Consider the following 17928-nt stretch of genomic DNA (forward strand, 5'->3'; position numbering starts at 1 on the left):
GATAGGGAGCTGTTGAAAACAGAAATCAAATGGGGCCCAACAGAATCTATTACTTTCAGTAAAAATTTTGTAGGTATTACATCAAGTGGGCTGGAGGACACTCTCATTTGTGATACTGTTTTCAAAAGCTCAGACAAGTCGATGGGATAAAACTGGTTAAAACTCTCTTGTTGCTGGTGAGGAACCTCTGAGTAAGAGGCCACGGGGGTAATAGAGGCTGTGATTGACACCACCTTATTGGTAAAATAAGATAAAAACAATTCACAGTCATCATTACTTCCAGCTGAGGCACAAGGAGGGGTTGGGTTTACCAGCTGATCCACAGTCTTAAACAGAAACCTGGGATTGTGTTTATGTGTAGTAATGAGTTCAGAAAAATAGTGTGTTCTCGCATCCTTAACCATGTTATTGTATTTAATTGATAAATCCTTCAGACTGAGGTAATGGACTTGGAGACTGGATTTTTTCCATCTGCGCTCTGCTTTCCTGCTTTTTAGGCTGCGAATGCTGTCATTTATCCAGGGTTGCTTTAGACATAGGCCTAACCTTTAGAGGAGCAGTAATATGTAGTGACGAAAAGCAGATATGATTGAAGTGATCGACCAGATTGTTGGTGTTGGCTTTGGCTCTGAAAGAATGCGCAAAACTTTGAAACACTTTGTTCATTAAAGATGCGAGAACACACGGAGCTTGGTGAGGCAGCATGAGTAACAGGCGAATCGCAGCTAAAAACAATACATCTGTGGTCAGATATGGTCATGTCCACTAATTCCACAGAGGAAATGCTGACACCCAGGATAAAAACCAAGTCAAGTGTATGACCACGGTTATGTGTTTGCCCTTTGACATGTTGTTTGAAGTTAAAAGAAGTGGCCATATTTAAAAAGTTAGTTGCATTAACATTGTTGGGGTCATCAACATGAATATTAAAATCGCCACAAAGAACAATTCTGTCATAATTTAAAACCAGAGTAGATAAAAATTCAGGAAGTTCTGATAAAAATCCTCCAGGTGGTTTTGGGGGGGCGATAAATTATAACAAATATGATAGGTTGCAGCCCTCCAAGTTAAGAGTGAGAACTTCAAAGGAGTTAAATTCATCACAGCGTACTTGATGACATTTTAAATTTTCCCTATACACGCTCACTAGCCCACCACCACGACCACTGACCCTCGGTTGACTAAAACAATCATATTGAGGCGGACACAGTTCAGATAGCTGGCTATAGTCATTCATTTGCAACCAGGATTCAGTTAAAAACATAAAATCTAGATTTGCAGACAAGATAAAATCATTTAAGGTAAAAGTCTTACTTGAAAGTGATCTCACATTGAAGAGAGCCATTTTAAATTAGTTTGTTCTGGGTGCTGGAGTTGGTGCAGTTGTCCTAATCCTTAAGAGATTACTAATTTTTCTGTGTGGGATGTGCACATTTCGGTTTACTGGTCTATGCGCGATGATGACAGGAATAGAAGTCTTTGGAATAGCGCTGGAGACCTTAACAAAAACCCCTCAGTGCCTGAACACTTGTAACATGAAGCCACCAGAGGAGGAGCCCTCAGACCACTAATGACTTCAACACCAGTTCACTGTTACAGAGGGAAACAGTCTAGAGTTTTATTATGCAATAAAAAATCTAATTATCCTAATTTAAATTGAATGCAACAGTTTTTTCATTCTAAATTCTGACATTGCAATCATTGATAAGTATGTTTTCCCACAATGAAGAATAAATGAATATTAAATCTTTCAATTAATGAATTACAGTCAGCTGACAACCTAGCTTTAAATGCTCATCATCTAACAAGAAATAGATTTCCAGACAGTCAGTACAGTAGAATCAATACTGCATCAGTAACTGAAACAATAGTCTTTACCAATTATGGTGATGTTCAATACAGAAACAAATAAAACCAAATATTAATATATGTTTTTTAAATTTGTTTCACTTTATGTAGTATAAAATTCAACTCGGGCTTAGTTTGAGATGAGAGAAGCAAATAACATAAGATTTCTCCCAAAGGTTTTCTTTTTGCGTCATAATAATAATAATAAAAACGGAAAGTGGGTAGAAACTCTGATATCCGACAATTTTAATGTGGCTGCAAAACCTATTATTAAAGGTTTGCTTTTCAGTTGTGTGTTTTTGCTTGTAATTTGTTCTGTTACTCATGAATAACCTGGAGTCTAATTTCAAACAAAAAAAATCAAAGCACAAAATTTAACTTCTCAGAACAATTAGGATTCAAATTCAGACGTATAAACCAAATTAATTTGGCTCAAATCACAACAGTGAGAACAGGTGATGTCCAAGTCCAAATCAGCAGTATCTTCCCTGTAAAGAGGAGTCAATGCAAAACTCAGATGTCTTCCACCTCTACTTATCTGACTGCAGAGAGGATGACAGAGAACAGTGGACACACAGTTTAAAGGTTCAGTGTGTAAGTTTTAGTGGCATCTAGTGGTGAGGGTTGTGAATGGCAAATAACGGCTCAGTCACCGCTCACCCCTCACTTTGCAAGCATGTAGGAGAATCTACGGTGGCGACACGCTCTGTTGGCTCTTGTGCTTAATAATACACGTGGTCTTCCATTTGTCCAAATTTTACTAATAAAATGAGACAACTTCTTCTTCCTAGTTCTTTTGAACATTTTGATAGATTAGCAGCTTCCATCCATTATTTCCATGATGTGAAACATGATTTTGCTATTTCATACTGTAAGTATGAAATTTTAACACTGTGTTGTGAGAATGAGAAAAATGTGAAGAAAAGGACACTGGAAGCAGCTGGTTCTGGTTCTTGGGGGGCCTTCATATCGATACTGTTTGACTGCCTGACACATATACAAGCCATGTAGTAACATGATTCGCCTGTGCTTTTACTCTGACGGCCTGTGTTTTAAGACTGATCATTGTTGACTGCTTAGCTCAGATTGCAAAAGTACAGAGTTAAAGTAAGAAAGATGTTTTGTTTGATTTACTGTTTTATATTTTTATGTGTCTCTGCAGTCTCTTGTGTGTTGACCTTTGCTCGGACTTCAGAGAACTACGGTTGTACATGATCATATTTCAGATTAGACGCTGATGTCCAGTAAAGAGGAAGTAAAAGTCCGCTCTTGCTGGAAACTCGACCCTTTAGAGAAATAAAAAAGGTCTCCCTGACGACAGATGGGTGGACGCCTTACGAAAACCAGAAAGAGTTTTTTGTCTCATTTAGTTTTCTTTCCCCTCTTCTGGACTGGTTAGTTAGTATTTACTTACTTTAACATCCAATTAAGGAGTTCATTCCAGGTTATGTGTTCAGTGCCCTGCTCTCTGGAATCTAAAGCGAGAGGGGAATCGGGGTTTACTAGGGAATCAGTCAGGTCAGTACCTAGTATTTAAAACTAGCTTGTTATCAGAGGTCGTAAGTGGCATCTGAACTCATAATGCTCTAAGGGCGCCAGGAGATGGTGACCCGGGAGAAACTGTGAAGAAAGAAAAGTCCCATGTTAAGTTAATAATGTGATAATGAAATCAAAAGCATATGTTGTCAAATATATATTTGACCTGTTTCTTATTTGTCGCACAACATGTTGTCAAAATTGACTGTGCATGCAAAATATCCTGTGTACAGGGTCGCTGGAGCCAATCCCAGCTGCCAGGTCACCAGGCCAACGCAGGGCCACACATAGACAAACAACCACTCACACTCACACCTAAGGACAATTTTAGAGACAGCAATTAACCTAACCTGCATGTCTTTGGATGGTGGGAGGAAGCTAGAGCACCCGGAGAGAACCCACGCGGACACGGAGAGAACATGCAAACTCCACACAGAAAGGCCGGGGCAACTGGGGTTTTGAACCCACAACCTTCTTGCTAACCACTGCACCACTGCGCAGCCCCAAAATATTTACATCATAGTCAATTTTTGTTTTAGTAATATGTTTACTTATAATGTATATTGTGTTCACAGTATTAAAGTCATTTTGATACTGCGGTAGTTTTTCCCGCAGGGAAATCAGTTTGCTGTAAAAACATTCTGCATTTTCTACAGTATTAAGATTCTAATGTAAACATATGGAGAAAAGTTGTTGGTTTCTGTCATTTATGTTGTTTTGCCTGTAAAGTGCCCAGATGCAAGCTTCTTTGTTCAAACTAAACTGAAACCTATGTAAATATGTGCTCATACTGTTGGGAATTAGGGTTTTAATGGCATCAGTAGTTAAATAAAATAATAAAAATAATTATTGTAACTATTTAATAATTTATATATAATTTAACTTCTCGTAAATTCACATCAGGGCACCACTCTTATTACTGTACCAGAGATCCACAATAACACAAACCTTCAGTAGACCTGAACAAAAACCCTTCAGTGCCTGAACACACATGTCACTGGTGAAAAGAGAAATAGACATATTCAGCAATGAAAAAGTAAAAGGAATATAACAAGGTTTATTATAATAAATAATAATAATAATAATAATAATAATAAGCTCTTCATCTTACAAGAAATTAAACATAAATAATTCCTTCTTTATGTCACTTTTTGTAACAATTTATTTTCATAAATCAAGATACAATACATTGATGAAAATGCATTAATATGTTCACTTACTCTGACTGGTGTTCAGTTTGACCTATTTGAATAAAATGTAAAAACTTAATTACTATTTAATAATTGAATGATTGTTATTATGTAAAAAGTGAACTGTGTGTTTGTCAAATGTTTCTCCAATGAAATATGAAAATCACTTCGTGGACCTGCATTTGTGTCATGGTAATTCAGTGAGGAGTATGTTTAAAGCTGTTTGCTGGAGTATCACTTAATGAAACAGCAAATGTAACTTTTGAAGACAGCTCATATTAGGCAAGTTTCAACTTTAGATTGCCTAAATCTAATTTGTTTGGCTGGTGTTTGCAACTCATACATTGTAGTTATTTAAAACCAACAAAACAAAATGACAATGCAAGCTGTCTTGCAGAGATGATGATAAACCTTTTCTTTATTGGAACATTACAGAACATAACAGAGTTCATGTGTCTGACTGGAAAATTTCTTTGTATTGGTTGTGTACTGAGGGGTTACAATTAATATTCTCAACAGTGTTCTTAATTTGTATAGGCTAATGATAGATTATTTTTCTTTTCCCCAGTATTCTGAAAATGGTTTGACTTATGAACTCTCTGTGAGAAAATCAACAGCATAACACTTTGTTATGGTGTTATTTGCTGATTTTTCTTTTAAAACGTAATACATTGATAAACATTATCTAATGTATTTGTCAGCCTTTTTTACAAATTATATTAAAACTTTAAACTCATGTACAGTAAACATTTATTCATTCATTCATTTTCATCACAAAGTAAGAAAGGTTACAATATGGTAACCCTAGTTCTATTAACACAGGCAGAGCCCTCTTTGGGTACTGCCTCCTCCAATCACACACACTGAAATTTGTAGAGGTGGATCTGCTGAACCACATCCGGGTGCACTCTCCACTCTCTCAGTTGGGGGCCAGCCCTCAACATGAGGTCTCAGACACCACCCTGTCTGTTGATGTACGTGCTGGAGGACCAGAAACACAACCTGGAGTGGTTTGTGGATTGGTGAGAGCCGAGGGGGCCACACACCACCGACTGCTCTCCCCCAGCAGGTCCCTCCCCATCCAGTCAGAGATGCATCCATGATGACACATCTGAGGACACCCTGCCTAGCAGCACCTGCGCTGCCAGACGGTGAGGAGAGTCCCAGAATTGAATACTTGTTCCACACTGTCAATGTTTACAAGGTGTGCTCAACAAAAACATGAACATATAATTGTTTGTGTTGTATTAGTGTAAGCAGACTGTGTTTGTCTATTGTTGCGACTTAGATGAAGATCAGATCACATTTTGTGACCAATTTATGCAGAAATCCAGGTTCCAACGTGTTCACATACTGTTTACTACGAATAATATTTGTGACCCACAGTGTAATCTAGCTCCAGTTGTGTTCCACACCATTGTAGGAAGAGCAGGAAGAGAGTCTAAGCCATTTTGGGGACCCAAACCACTGTTTTGATCTGTGCTGTCTCAGCCTCAACACTGGTCGACAACCTACCAACGTGAACACGTCCGCTATTGTTAACAAACACATGCACCAAACACACACACCCCACCTACATGCACACACACCTCTACATGCTTGCTGATTGTTGTATGTGTGCTTTTGCTTATCTGTGCCATTTAACTTTTTTCCTTTTGTTCCTTGTGGATATTGTTTGTGGTAATGCAATAACAGCTAATAACTACCGTAATAACCTGTTTGCTAACAACCTAGCCTGCCCCGACCAGATCCCAGCAGAGGGTTGACTGATGTCCCCACTTCCACCATATATCTCCAGTTCAATTGCTTTCTTCCTGTGAGAAGGAGTCAATGCAAAACTCACCTGTCCTCCACCTCTTTATCTGACTGCAGAGAGGATGAAAAACCATTTACAAAAGTACACTATTTACACACCAACAAGGCCAAGGCCCCACAAGTCACAAAGGCCAAACCTGAGAGACAGAGGGGCTGCTAGGGTTAGTCCGCAAGATGTAAGACCGACTCCAGGAATACAGGAGGCCATTCAGGTCAGCCAGCAAGACGCTAAGCTGACCACGGAGACAACGGTGAAATGACCACACTGCCCCCAAGGCTTCAGTCATTCATTGACGAGACACACCGAGCACTGGCTCACTAAAGGAGGGGATGGCTGCCACATTCAGACGGTAGAACCCTGTAAATGTGGACTGAGATGACCACGTGGTTGCTGTACATATAGCCGCCCCCCACCACAAGGCCCACGAGGTAGCAATGCCACAGGTTGCGTGTGCCCTGCTTAGGTGACCACACTCCAAGCAACGCAGTGTAGTAGACCTAAATGTATTAGTTATGCATTTTAATAAATTTATGAGAATTGATACCCAATTATGAATTTTTAAGATTCATAAAATCATTTTTCCTCGTTAAGGGCACCACCGGAGTTGTTATAATCCTAGAGTCTCCGGACCTCTAGGTAGTTTTGAATAATTATACAATTATTACTAGTGATCAGTTAGTTAATAATCGCTCAATTATCTTAAATCAGTCAGTCAGTCTCATATCTAAAGGGTCAATTCTCTTGGCAGGAACTATAAATAGGCAACACACACAGCTCTTGATTATATGACAGTGAATTTATTCTCTAACTAAGGTGATAAAAAGGTGGTTGGATACAGGGAACATAAACATTTGCTGAACAATGAGCCTGGAGGTTCGATTGTGGGAAGCATTTGACTCATACGGCATAGAAGAGCTAATGAAAGTAAACTAATGTCATAATTTAGGAGTTAAAATAGACATCTGATCACAGAACGTGTGTTAAGTCTTACTGCTTGTCGACAGCCTGCTTTTGGCCTGTTGCACGGGTCCCACTCTAGCTGCCGATCCTGGCTTTCTGCTAGGGATTCTCCAGGGTTCTCCGTGTCTGATTGAAAACGCCTCCTCCGTCTGGCGATTCGGCTGTTTGCAGGTTTCCTTCGTTGTAGCTGGCGAGACCACGTGGCTTGGTCTGACCTCGGTGAAGTTGGCTTTGACGAAAAGGCTTAAAATGGAACTTGGTCGTTCCTGAATTAGTCCAGTGTAACTTAACGGACTGATAACTTTAACAAACAAAAGAAATAAAGAAAATAAAACAAACTGGAGGCAGATGTCGCGGCACTTCAGGTGTGTAGCTTCAGGCGAACAAAGGGCCTGTTTGTTTTGCTGGCCGAGTCTGGGCGTTGCCTGGCGAGGCACGCTGCTCTTGCCGAAGCGTCCAGAGGGCCGGGCAGAGTGGAAGAGCCAACAGCGAAGAGAAGAGAGAGCGAGCAGGTCGCGTGTCGCTCTTTTGTTGCCTGGGCCGTGGTTCCCCAGGGGGTGTCTCAGGTTTCCCAAGGGACTGCCTTTCTAAACTTAATGTCTAAAGAGAAGAAATCTATTTGCACGTATTATAATCAAATATTTTCCACAATCGAACCTCAATGGTTGAACGGTTGTACTGTTCTAGGCATTTGGTAACAGGAAACAATTGTCACATTATTGGTCAGGATATTTATACATTTAATGGCATTTCCGACGAGGGCATGTAATACTTATTTCGCCCACTTGGGGGAGCTCAGGTTACATGAGGAAAGCTTGGATTACATTAGATGAAGGAGTGTCTTGCTGAAAATAAAAGCACTGCACAAGTAACTTCTTTTCAGCACTAATAAACAACAGATAGCAACAACAGTTAACATAACTACTCAAATAGAGGCAAACGTAATCAGGTAACTAAAGGTTTAATTAAACTTAATTAGATGCTTTGAGTCTTTTGGAGACTGCAGTCCAGTTCAGTGTCTGGACACTGTCACACTTAGGTGAGACAGGGGTTTTCCCTTTTGATGTGGTAATAAAACAAAGAATAAGGTCAGTTGCCACGGAAACGCGTGTGGGGGGGGCAGTTTTGATAGGCTGTTCAGGGAGATGCCAATGGCTGGTTCGTGTCCCTTTGTCAGTTTAACAGTCAGGCCCCGCGTTATCAGCTTCGGAATCAAAAAGGTGCCAGTTTTATGGTCGGGATAGCACTTAGAGAAAGCAACTTTGACCCCTCCCCATCTTCTCTGGGGAGGAGAAAGGAATTTAGGGTAGCTCCACATTTATTCCATGTAAAATGCACAAATCCACACCGTTGTTCACTACAGCAGTATACACATTCAAATCTTCTCTCTCTTCCAGCACGGAAGTGGAGGGAGGAGGGGGTTATGAAACAGGTCTGATGAAGGCCCAAGAGCAGAACGAGGAAGGGAAACCCGCCAAGACCCTGAACACTCCCCTCTGTCTGTTCTATTTTCTGCCTTTCTTCACATTTGCGACAGAGGCTCCTCAGAAAGAGAGAGACGTGCTCACTTTGTTTTAAAAAAGCAACAATGTGCTTCCCTAGTACATGTCTGCAATATAAAAACAAGCCATGCATGACTGAGGGTTTTCCCTGGAGAATACTGCACACACAATACACACTGGTCATGGCCATCTATGAATGGCAGAGAAATACCACAGCCCACACAGTTATAGCCAACTATCCATCACCTCTGCCTGCTCCACTTTCTTACTTTTGTCTTTTCTTTATTTGAGATGTGCGGCTGTGGTGTCCGAACAATAATGCTGCGATGATGTGTTGAGAAGAAATCCGCTTGACACTGTTCTTGATCATAAAAGTTTATTACATCAAGGAATTCAGCATCAATTACAAGCTCTGCAGCAGCTTGGAGAGTGACCCAGCCCGATGGCCACACCTAAACACACCATAGGGTGTGTTTAGGTGTATGTTAGATACCATATAAGGGTCCAGTCCCTTCATAAACACTAATCACTACTCCCCCTATCACTGGGTCAGAGGTCAAATTCCATAGGAGGGTTCACTCTTTACACACCCATCAATCATTACTCCCTCTTAAGAGTTCACTGAACCTCTGTCCAGCTGCTAGAGTGTTATTTTAAACTGTAATGGTCAAATGCACATATGTTATACACCACACGGCATTAGAGGACAGTGCCATCACACACACGCACTATTGTTTCCCTGTGCGCGTAAGCCAACAACGCCAGTAATACATCGAGGGAGTTCAGTATTGAGCCAGATAGATGCTTCGGTTTGGTAAGAAAACAGAAGTGTCTCTCTCGTCTGTTAGTCGACTTGACGTCTGTATGCCAGCAAGAACCCTGGCAGGCACGTCACCTTACAAGACCGCAAGCAATACGCCGGAAAGAGGAGACACCCAGCTCCACAACTGGGAGGCTGCTTTCCCGGTGGACACATCGTCACCGGGCTCAAGACAAAGTAGACAGAGAACTGTTTTTCAAACAATGGAAACAGCAATCCAACGAGGCTACGAAACACTACTACAAGTAAGATTTAATTTCTCTGTTTGCATGGATTCTGCTGTGAACCACACTTTTCATTTTGCAATACAGAATGTCTGCACAAGTACCCCAGCTCAGGTGGAGATCATGCGGGCAAAGGTGCTTTATAGGTAAACTATTGGGCATGGCTGGGCAAGCCAGTGTCTGAAAGAGGTTTTGCATGTACCTGACCTCGGGGGATCATCCCCTTACATATAAAATATGTAACGGTCTTGATACAATAGAGAACAGAGGTGATTTGATTAGTCTTTTCTGACATTAAAAACTACTGATGATGGTTTGTTTGTCCAAATCAAACTCCAGTTCCTATTTTACCTGGTCTAATAATGTAAACCATTGATCCATGTAAAACTTGATATACATATTTTAAATGTACATCTTTAGTTGCTTGATTGTGATTTTTATGATCATATTAACACTCATGTCTATTCATACATTTTAGGCTAATAAAAGATCCATGTCTGATCTTCCTGTGAGACGAAGTCAGTGCAAAATTCAGATGTTTTCCACCTTTACTGCAGAGAAGATGACAGACAACAGTTGATACACAGTTTAACATGATGGACGAGAGGACACTATAGGACAGGGCTGCTGCTTTTAACTGTCTGCTGGGCAGGTGAAGCTCTTTACTGACCTAAAACTAACCTTTATTTGTGTCTGTCACGGCTGTCGCTGTCACCCTTGTGTTTCCCCTTTTGTCTGTCTCACCTCTACCAAGTAGGCTGTGTCCCTGGGGAATGAAGACCCGCCTACTTCCTGGTTTCTGGGGTGCTGACATCTGTACCGCCCATTGGTTCCCTGTTTTCCACTCAACCAATGGCTCGTCAACACGTTAATTACCTCCGGCTCATAAGGAGAGTCCACCTGTTGCTCCAGGCAGCTTGTCATCGCCTGTTGACTTGTGTGCCGCTGGTATTGACGGCATAGCCTGTCTGTTGTACTTTGTGTTTAGTGGAGCTATCCACCTTCAGTGCCTATTAGCTGTACATTGTGTTTAGGTAAACATTTGCATACCTTTGTATGTTAGCTCCACATTTGAGTGCAGTGGAGAAATTCACTTATTGTTCTGTTTACTATTTTGTTAGTTTCACCAGGTGGAGTGGGTGCTGTGCTCTTTGTATTTTTTTGTAGTAAGAATCAACCCTGTTTAAAACGATAGATAGGTACAGGCCTCCTTTTGAGGACCTTTTTATTTTAACTTGGTTTGTTATTTTCGCAGCACCCTCGTCCACCCTCCTTTTGTTTTTTTTTGTTACCTGTCTACATCTCTTCTGTTACCAATAAACGTTACCTTGTTAAGATCTACCAGTTGTGCCTATATGTTTATGGCCCCCACACCTCTAGACCAACAGGGGGTCGTAACAGTGTCACCAGCTTATTTCACTTCATGTTTTTTTTAAATGTCTTGACAGGTGTTGATGTTCATACTCTAAAATAATCTGAACCAGTGGTTAAAAGGCCTGTAGAATCCCACAGATTGACCTGTACAGCCTCTGGATTCACATTCAGCAGCTACTCTATGCAGTGGATCAGTCAGGATCCTGGAAAAAAACTGGAGTGGGTTGCCTTGGTTGATGATGGGAGTGGTTGCAGCAAAACGCACTCTCAGTCAGTTCAAGGCCGGTTTTCCATTTCCAGAGACAACAGCAGACCTGAATAGTATAGAGCAGACTAAACTGACCTCACAAAGACAAAACTAATCATAAAAGGGGAACATACTGTATATAATGACTGATCTGAATAATTTTGAAACTAAAGGCGTGACAAAAGGGTTTCAAATGGGGGACTCATTGAAGAAATTTAGGGGAACTCTAAAATATCATAATATTTGGTGATGCTGTTTTTCTCTGTATAAATTTATATTTTCCTATATTTGAGGTTATATTTAGGTTCTTGAAATAAAAGGGTGATAGTACAGCAACATTACCATGTGTTTTTTTGCAAATAATAATTTCTATTAATTTGTGCTTAATAAACACAATGATGTCCACTTGTCCTGTAGGGGCACATTTTTTGCCTGTCCAGAGTGCACTGGCATTTTTATTGTTTCTCAGCAAAGGGCGATTAAAAACAATTGCAACAGTGAATAATTTTGTCCAGGCTCAATATTCTCTGTATGAATTTAAATGTATAGTAGGGTAGAGCAGAGGCTAAAGTACCATTTTTCAGAAAAACCTGATTTTAAAAGATTATGCTGTAGACAATGAAATATTTTTGCTGTGGTCACTAACTCACATGTGTGATCTATCAATATCAGGTGGTATTTTGTACAAATGTGGAACGACTTCCGTATAATTTCACTTTAAACGTAAGTGACAGATTGTTACTTTCGACCCCATCAGTTGGGTCAAAAGTAACACGCAGGAGAGTTGAAAGTAACAACTACATGTTTTGTGATTTCCTTGTTATGTATAAAACATTTCTTCAACAATATGAACAATATTAAAATGAATCTTCATAACATAATATAAATTCTCATAATAATGCAAATATAGTCGTGTTTCTATCCAGCCTAATACCTATATACCTATACCTAATTCCAAAATGTGCATGAAAACATCTGGCTGAATCAGACCTCTGTCTGTCTTTCTGACCCTCACTCTTGGCATAATCTGTTGGTATAATATAACATAAACATGTTTCAATACATGCTGAAACACAGAGGAAGTCAAAGTGAAACACTTGTGGTCACTGTAGTGGGACGAAAGTAACACTTGATACTTTCAGCTATCTGGATTTCTGGATTGTTCCTTTGTGTTTGGATTGCCTTGCCTTTCATTTGGACATCCTGTAAGTGACTGTGACAAACCTGCAAACATATCCAGCCATTTCGGGTCCACACCTCTGTTTAGCCGCCATTGCACTCAGCCTATTTGATAGTAGCCAGGTGCCCCCACCCCCAAAAATAGGGCTCCCAAGACAGCCACGGTGTAATTTGAACACTGTGTAACAAAGACAAACACCTCCAACTAGACTACAAATTAAACACAACAGAACATTCAATCTATCAATTTAAACAGGTTGTAAAAATCATATCATATCACATCTGGTTAGAACAAGAGCTACATTACTCACTGATTACAAACGAGGCCATGTTTTAAGAGGATGGACACAGGTTCAGACTTTGCTGGTAGTTATGAGAAACCATAATGCCAACGTTAGCTATATTCAAACTTGTTTGATAAAACCTTGTTTGTAAATGTGTCACATCTGAACTAAGATTAACATTTTGAAGGTTTATTAAAATAAATGTGGGGACATATGGTACTCTGATATTTTTAATTTAATTTACTTGAATGTCTTTAATGTCGTTGCATTTTACATACAACACAATTTGTAATTCAGACATTTTATGTAAATGAAAGCATGCAAACAAACTGACTTTGAGGAATGACTCATGAACACTGATTCTCTAGTTTCTCCAAACAATGAACTAAAAGCCAAGTGCAAGCTAGTTCTATTTGCTCTGTGAGGAGGAGTCAATGCAAAACTCAGATGTCTTCCACCTCTACTTATCTGACTGCAGAGAGGATGACAGAGAACAGTGGACACACAGTTTAACATGATGGACTATAGGACAGGACTGCTGCTTTTAACTGTCTGCTGGGCAGGTGAAGATCTTCATTGATCTTGATCTGAAATATTGTCATTTGTGCCACTTATTTTACACATGACATGCATATCTTTTTGGTTTGACAGGTGTTGATGGTCAGACTCTGACAGAATCTGAACCAGTGGTTAAAAGGCCTGGAGAATCCCACAGATTGACATGTACAGGCTCTGGATTCACATTCAGCAGCTATGATATGCATTGGGTCAGACAGGCTCCTGGAAAAGGACTGGAGTGGGTTGGCTGGATTGATGATGGTAGTGGTAGCAGCAAATCCTACTCTCAGTCAGTTCAAGGCCGGTTTACCATCTCCAGAGACAACAGCAGACAGCAGGTGTATCTGCAGATGAACAGTTTGAAGACTGAAGATTCTGCTGTTTATTATTGTGCTCGAGAGCCACAGTGACTGAAGTTGGTTGAGCAGCTGTACAAAAACCTACAGTACTCATCTTTTGTGCTGATGGAGCCCAAGAATTAATTTTTTTCATAGTATTTATGCACTCTATTTTTTGTTTTATTGTTGTTGTTGTATACGTTGCTTTATATACTATCATTATTATTATACTGATATTTTACATTACGTAAATACATATTTAAATAATACATTGTATAATTTCCTGAAAATTGCTCTTGATAAATATTATTACTGAATATTAAACATAAAAAACACAATAAAGTTATTTGCTAATTAAAAGACCAAAAAAACAACAACTAAACATTAAACATATAAAACTTCTTTATGAAACAAGAGCAGGACAAAAAATAAACCAGTACAAGTACTACACATTTCAACAAATTAAGACACAATAGTGTAACTTATGTAGAATTTAAGTGAAAAATAATGTTGCAGTTTCTTTTATAAAATCACTAGAGGGCAGTAAGTGTCAAGTTTCTCTCCTCTGTTTCTAAAAGGAGACACTCAGATCTGCTGTTCTCATTGATCTTAACTGACTGACACTTGAACCCTGGACTGAACTAAAGCTTAACACTCCTGCTGCTCATGTACACTGGATACTGTGATAGTTGATACTTTTCTACTCTAAACAAAAGTCATGTTAACTTGACTTCAGTGTGAATATTAAAGTTTGACTATAAGGTGTTTACCATCATCAGTGACTGCAGCGCCATCTGTCAGTGTCAGTTCATCTCAGCAGACATGAAGTAGATCTCAAGATAAACAGCAGGAAGCCTGAAGTAGCTGCTCCACTAGAGTCTGTAAACACTGAAACTGTTAAATGTATTTCATGCAAACCTGCAGCAAAATTAAGTGTTGATAGTTTTTTCATGTTATTGTAATGCTAATATTAATGAATGTTTTCCATTATCCATGACTCATGTCAATATTTATGTTAAAATAGTAAAAATGATCTTATTATTATTGCAATTACTTAAAAATGTACATAATGGTTTAATATAAAATAGTTATTAATACAATACATTAAAGCATTAATAGTTCAAGTAAAAGCAAATAGTTGTTTAATTTCTGTAAATGCAGGAACATTTTCCAAATGTTATAATAGAGTGTATGATAAAATTAAAACATCATATGTAAAGCAGAGGCTATTTCCAGGCATGTTTTCACTCTGCAGATATAATAACAGTCAACAGACTCTTCTATTGGCTCCAGTTAGACCAACATTGATGCTTCATGTGTTTGATTCTATGCAAACTCAGTGACCTTCCTTGTTACTCAGCTATAAAAACTTCCCATCAGGCTGTCAGTGGAGTTCACAGCACGTCACTTTCAACATAAACCATGTTTTCTGTAGCTCTGCTGCTGCTGTTGGCAGCTGGATGTGAGTCTCTCTGGATTTGTCAAAGTCAGCAGTTCTTCTTTTGCAGTATAACTTGATCATTTGTTACAAAACATCTTCTTTTTTTAACAGGTATGAAGTGTGAACAGTTGACACAGCCAGCCTCTGTGACTGTGCAGCCAGGTCAACGTCTGACCATCACCTGCCAGGTCTCTTATTCTGTTGGCAGCTACTACACAGCTTGGATCAGACAGCCTGCAGGGAAAGAACTGGAGTGGATTGGAATGGCAGCTGCTGGATACACCACATACTACAAAGATTCACTAAAGAACAAGTTCAGTATCTCCTTAGACTCTTCCAGCAACAGAGTGACTCTAAACGGACAGAATGTGCAGCCTGAAGACACTGCTGTGTATTACTGTGCCAGAAGAGACACAGTGAGAGACAATAACAGGAGAGTCATACAAAAACTACTTCCTCTATTTACCACCACCACAATGCTGTATTAGTGTAGTGAAACGGTATATTTGTAATGATATTGATTAATATCATGCATGTGATACAAAAATGTGCATTTCAGTAAAAATAAAAAAAAGTCTTCCAGATGATTTGCAGATTGAACACCAACATTTTTATGAGAACAATTTTCCTACACAAAACCCAGTCCACAATTAATTGCTCTTTGTCCGGTCCCTTATATACCTGATGACAGTGGTGGTTCTACACCAATAGTATTGATGGGGCCAGATGTTTTGTCAGAGGGACACATTCAATAAGGGACAAAAGAGACAAAGGCAATGTTCAGGCTTTCAAAATGTCTTGTTTAGTACATAATGTAATGTTTTAGTATGTTTCAGTAACTTACAGTTATTTGTTTCAGTAACAGGATCTTTTCAGTAACTTGGATATAGTTTTATTACATTACATTATTAAAAAAAACAAACAACAACATTCCTGTTAACTTTAGCTGGAGTTACAGTACATTCTTTGATGCAACTCTACTTTGTAAGGCTTAATGAACAGGATAAGCTCTAGTGTACTAGACTTTCTCTGGATCCCAGTTTCTATTTTGTATCCCACTAAAACTTTTGCCAGGAAACAACAAATGTCTCCATATTCACCCCTCTTATTAGTCATGATGTGAAGTATACACACAATTAAATACATGATGGTAGGCCATCATCTGTGCAATATGGACGGGCATACATATTTTGGCAGACTGCATGTCCATCCTGGTAGGACCAGTAGGCTGCTGTTGTTGCTTTTGTGTATGAAAAGTGCTGTTTAAATGCAATGCATTATTAAATTGTTATGATAATAATTTACACAAAGGTGTCACTTTGTGTTGAAAAGTGGTGGGGACATAAGGGCCCAGATTAGGGGTGCAAAGAGACACTTAGCCTGCGAGACATCACGATATGCAATACTAGGTTCACAATAACGAGACAAAAAGATCCTTAAACAGTGTTAAAGAGATCCTCAATGCTGAGTTAGTCTATATAAGATGGGGGTCTAACCCAGGAGATTTTAATTCCTGCATTCTGGTGAAAGTTCCTTCACCAATTTATGATGAACCAATTTTTTATTTGTGTAAAAGGAAACACAAAATTCAGGTGGCACATTACATTTCAAAATATAAAACTATAACAGAATCTAAGTCAGTGCAGCTTTCAGGCGTTCTGTGTTGCTTTCAGATCTGCTTTTTTTCTTAATGTGCAAGTAAATTTCTAAAAGCATTCTCATTTGTTATTTACTGTAAGCTATATTTCAGAACGTTTTTTTTAAATAAATTATCCTTTAAAAAAGTGGTGGGGACATGTCCCCAGTGTCCCGAGTGTAAATGACACCTATGAATTTACCCTTTAGGGAGGGGGACTCTCAGGGGCGCTGCATTCAGTTTAATGTGCATTTTGAGTCAAATAGATGTAACGTTGAGGAGAGCAATGTGTTAAACTGATTACGCTGATGTTGATTTTACAGTATCGATGGCGTAGATATTTGTAGGAGTAGCTTACTTGAAAAATGGGACAGACTCTCTAGATCTAGCTTCCAAACAGTAACATGGATGACTACGTGATCTACGTGGTCAGTTATAACATCGTAAGACTATCGCGAAGTAAATGTTTGATTTACAGGGAAACTATATGCTTGTTTAGACATTCTCAATTCAGTGCAATGAATAATATGAAGTTCAATAACACGTAACGTTAACGTTTGCCTATAAAAGCGCTCTTATAATCCGTGTGCTAGCTTGCTCTGCAAAAACCTCGTTGATAAAACAATACTAAAATGATGGATGAAACACTTCACGTTATATTTTTCATTTACTTTCGTGAAGTAGAAAGTTCGCCTTCAACTTTGAATGCACGTGCGCTCCAGCGGCAGGGAGAACACTTTCTATCAGGGATAACTACCTTGACACGACGCTGGACAGTGGCGGTGTAACGTCCTAAGGATCCCACTAGTTGAGACACTTTTGTTCTGCCTTTCACATCAGTGCCATATCATCGCAAGGAAGATATATTACTATGATTATTGTAGACTTTTCGTTCAGACGGGGGCCATAGGGGGTCCAAGGTCTGTGTTACAGGGGGCACCCCGCCCGAAACCGCCTCTCAGCATGTTACCAGTA

At 39.4% G+C, this 17928-nt stretch overlaps 2 gene segments (V, D, J or C); both read left to right on the top strand.

The window, feature by feature from the left end:
• The first annotated feature begins 13494 nt into the window (after positions 1–13494).
• Positions 13495–13973, top strand: LOC119886840. The segment is given in 2 exon segments: positions 13495–13543; positions 13632–13973. Coding segments are annotated over 2 exon segments (366 nt in total).
• A 1289-nt stretch (positions 13974–15262) lies between these two features.
• Positions 15263–15805, top strand: LOC119917482. The segment is given in 2 exon segments: positions 15263–15338; positions 15429–15805. Coding segments are annotated over 2 exon segments (417 nt in total).
• Positions 15806–17928: the final 2123 nt, after the last annotated feature.

This window comes from Micropterus salmoides, unplaced genomic scaffold (assembly GCF_014851395.1).
Source record: "Micropterus salmoides isolate LMB-PRFRI ecotype aquatic unplaced genomic scaffold, ASM1485139v1 Ms_hic_scaffold_10, whole genome shotgun sequence".
In the NCBI taxonomy this organism is placed as follows: domain Eukaryota; kingdom Metazoa; phylum Chordata; class Actinopteri; order Centrarchiformes; family Centrarchidae; genus Micropterus; species Micropterus salmoides.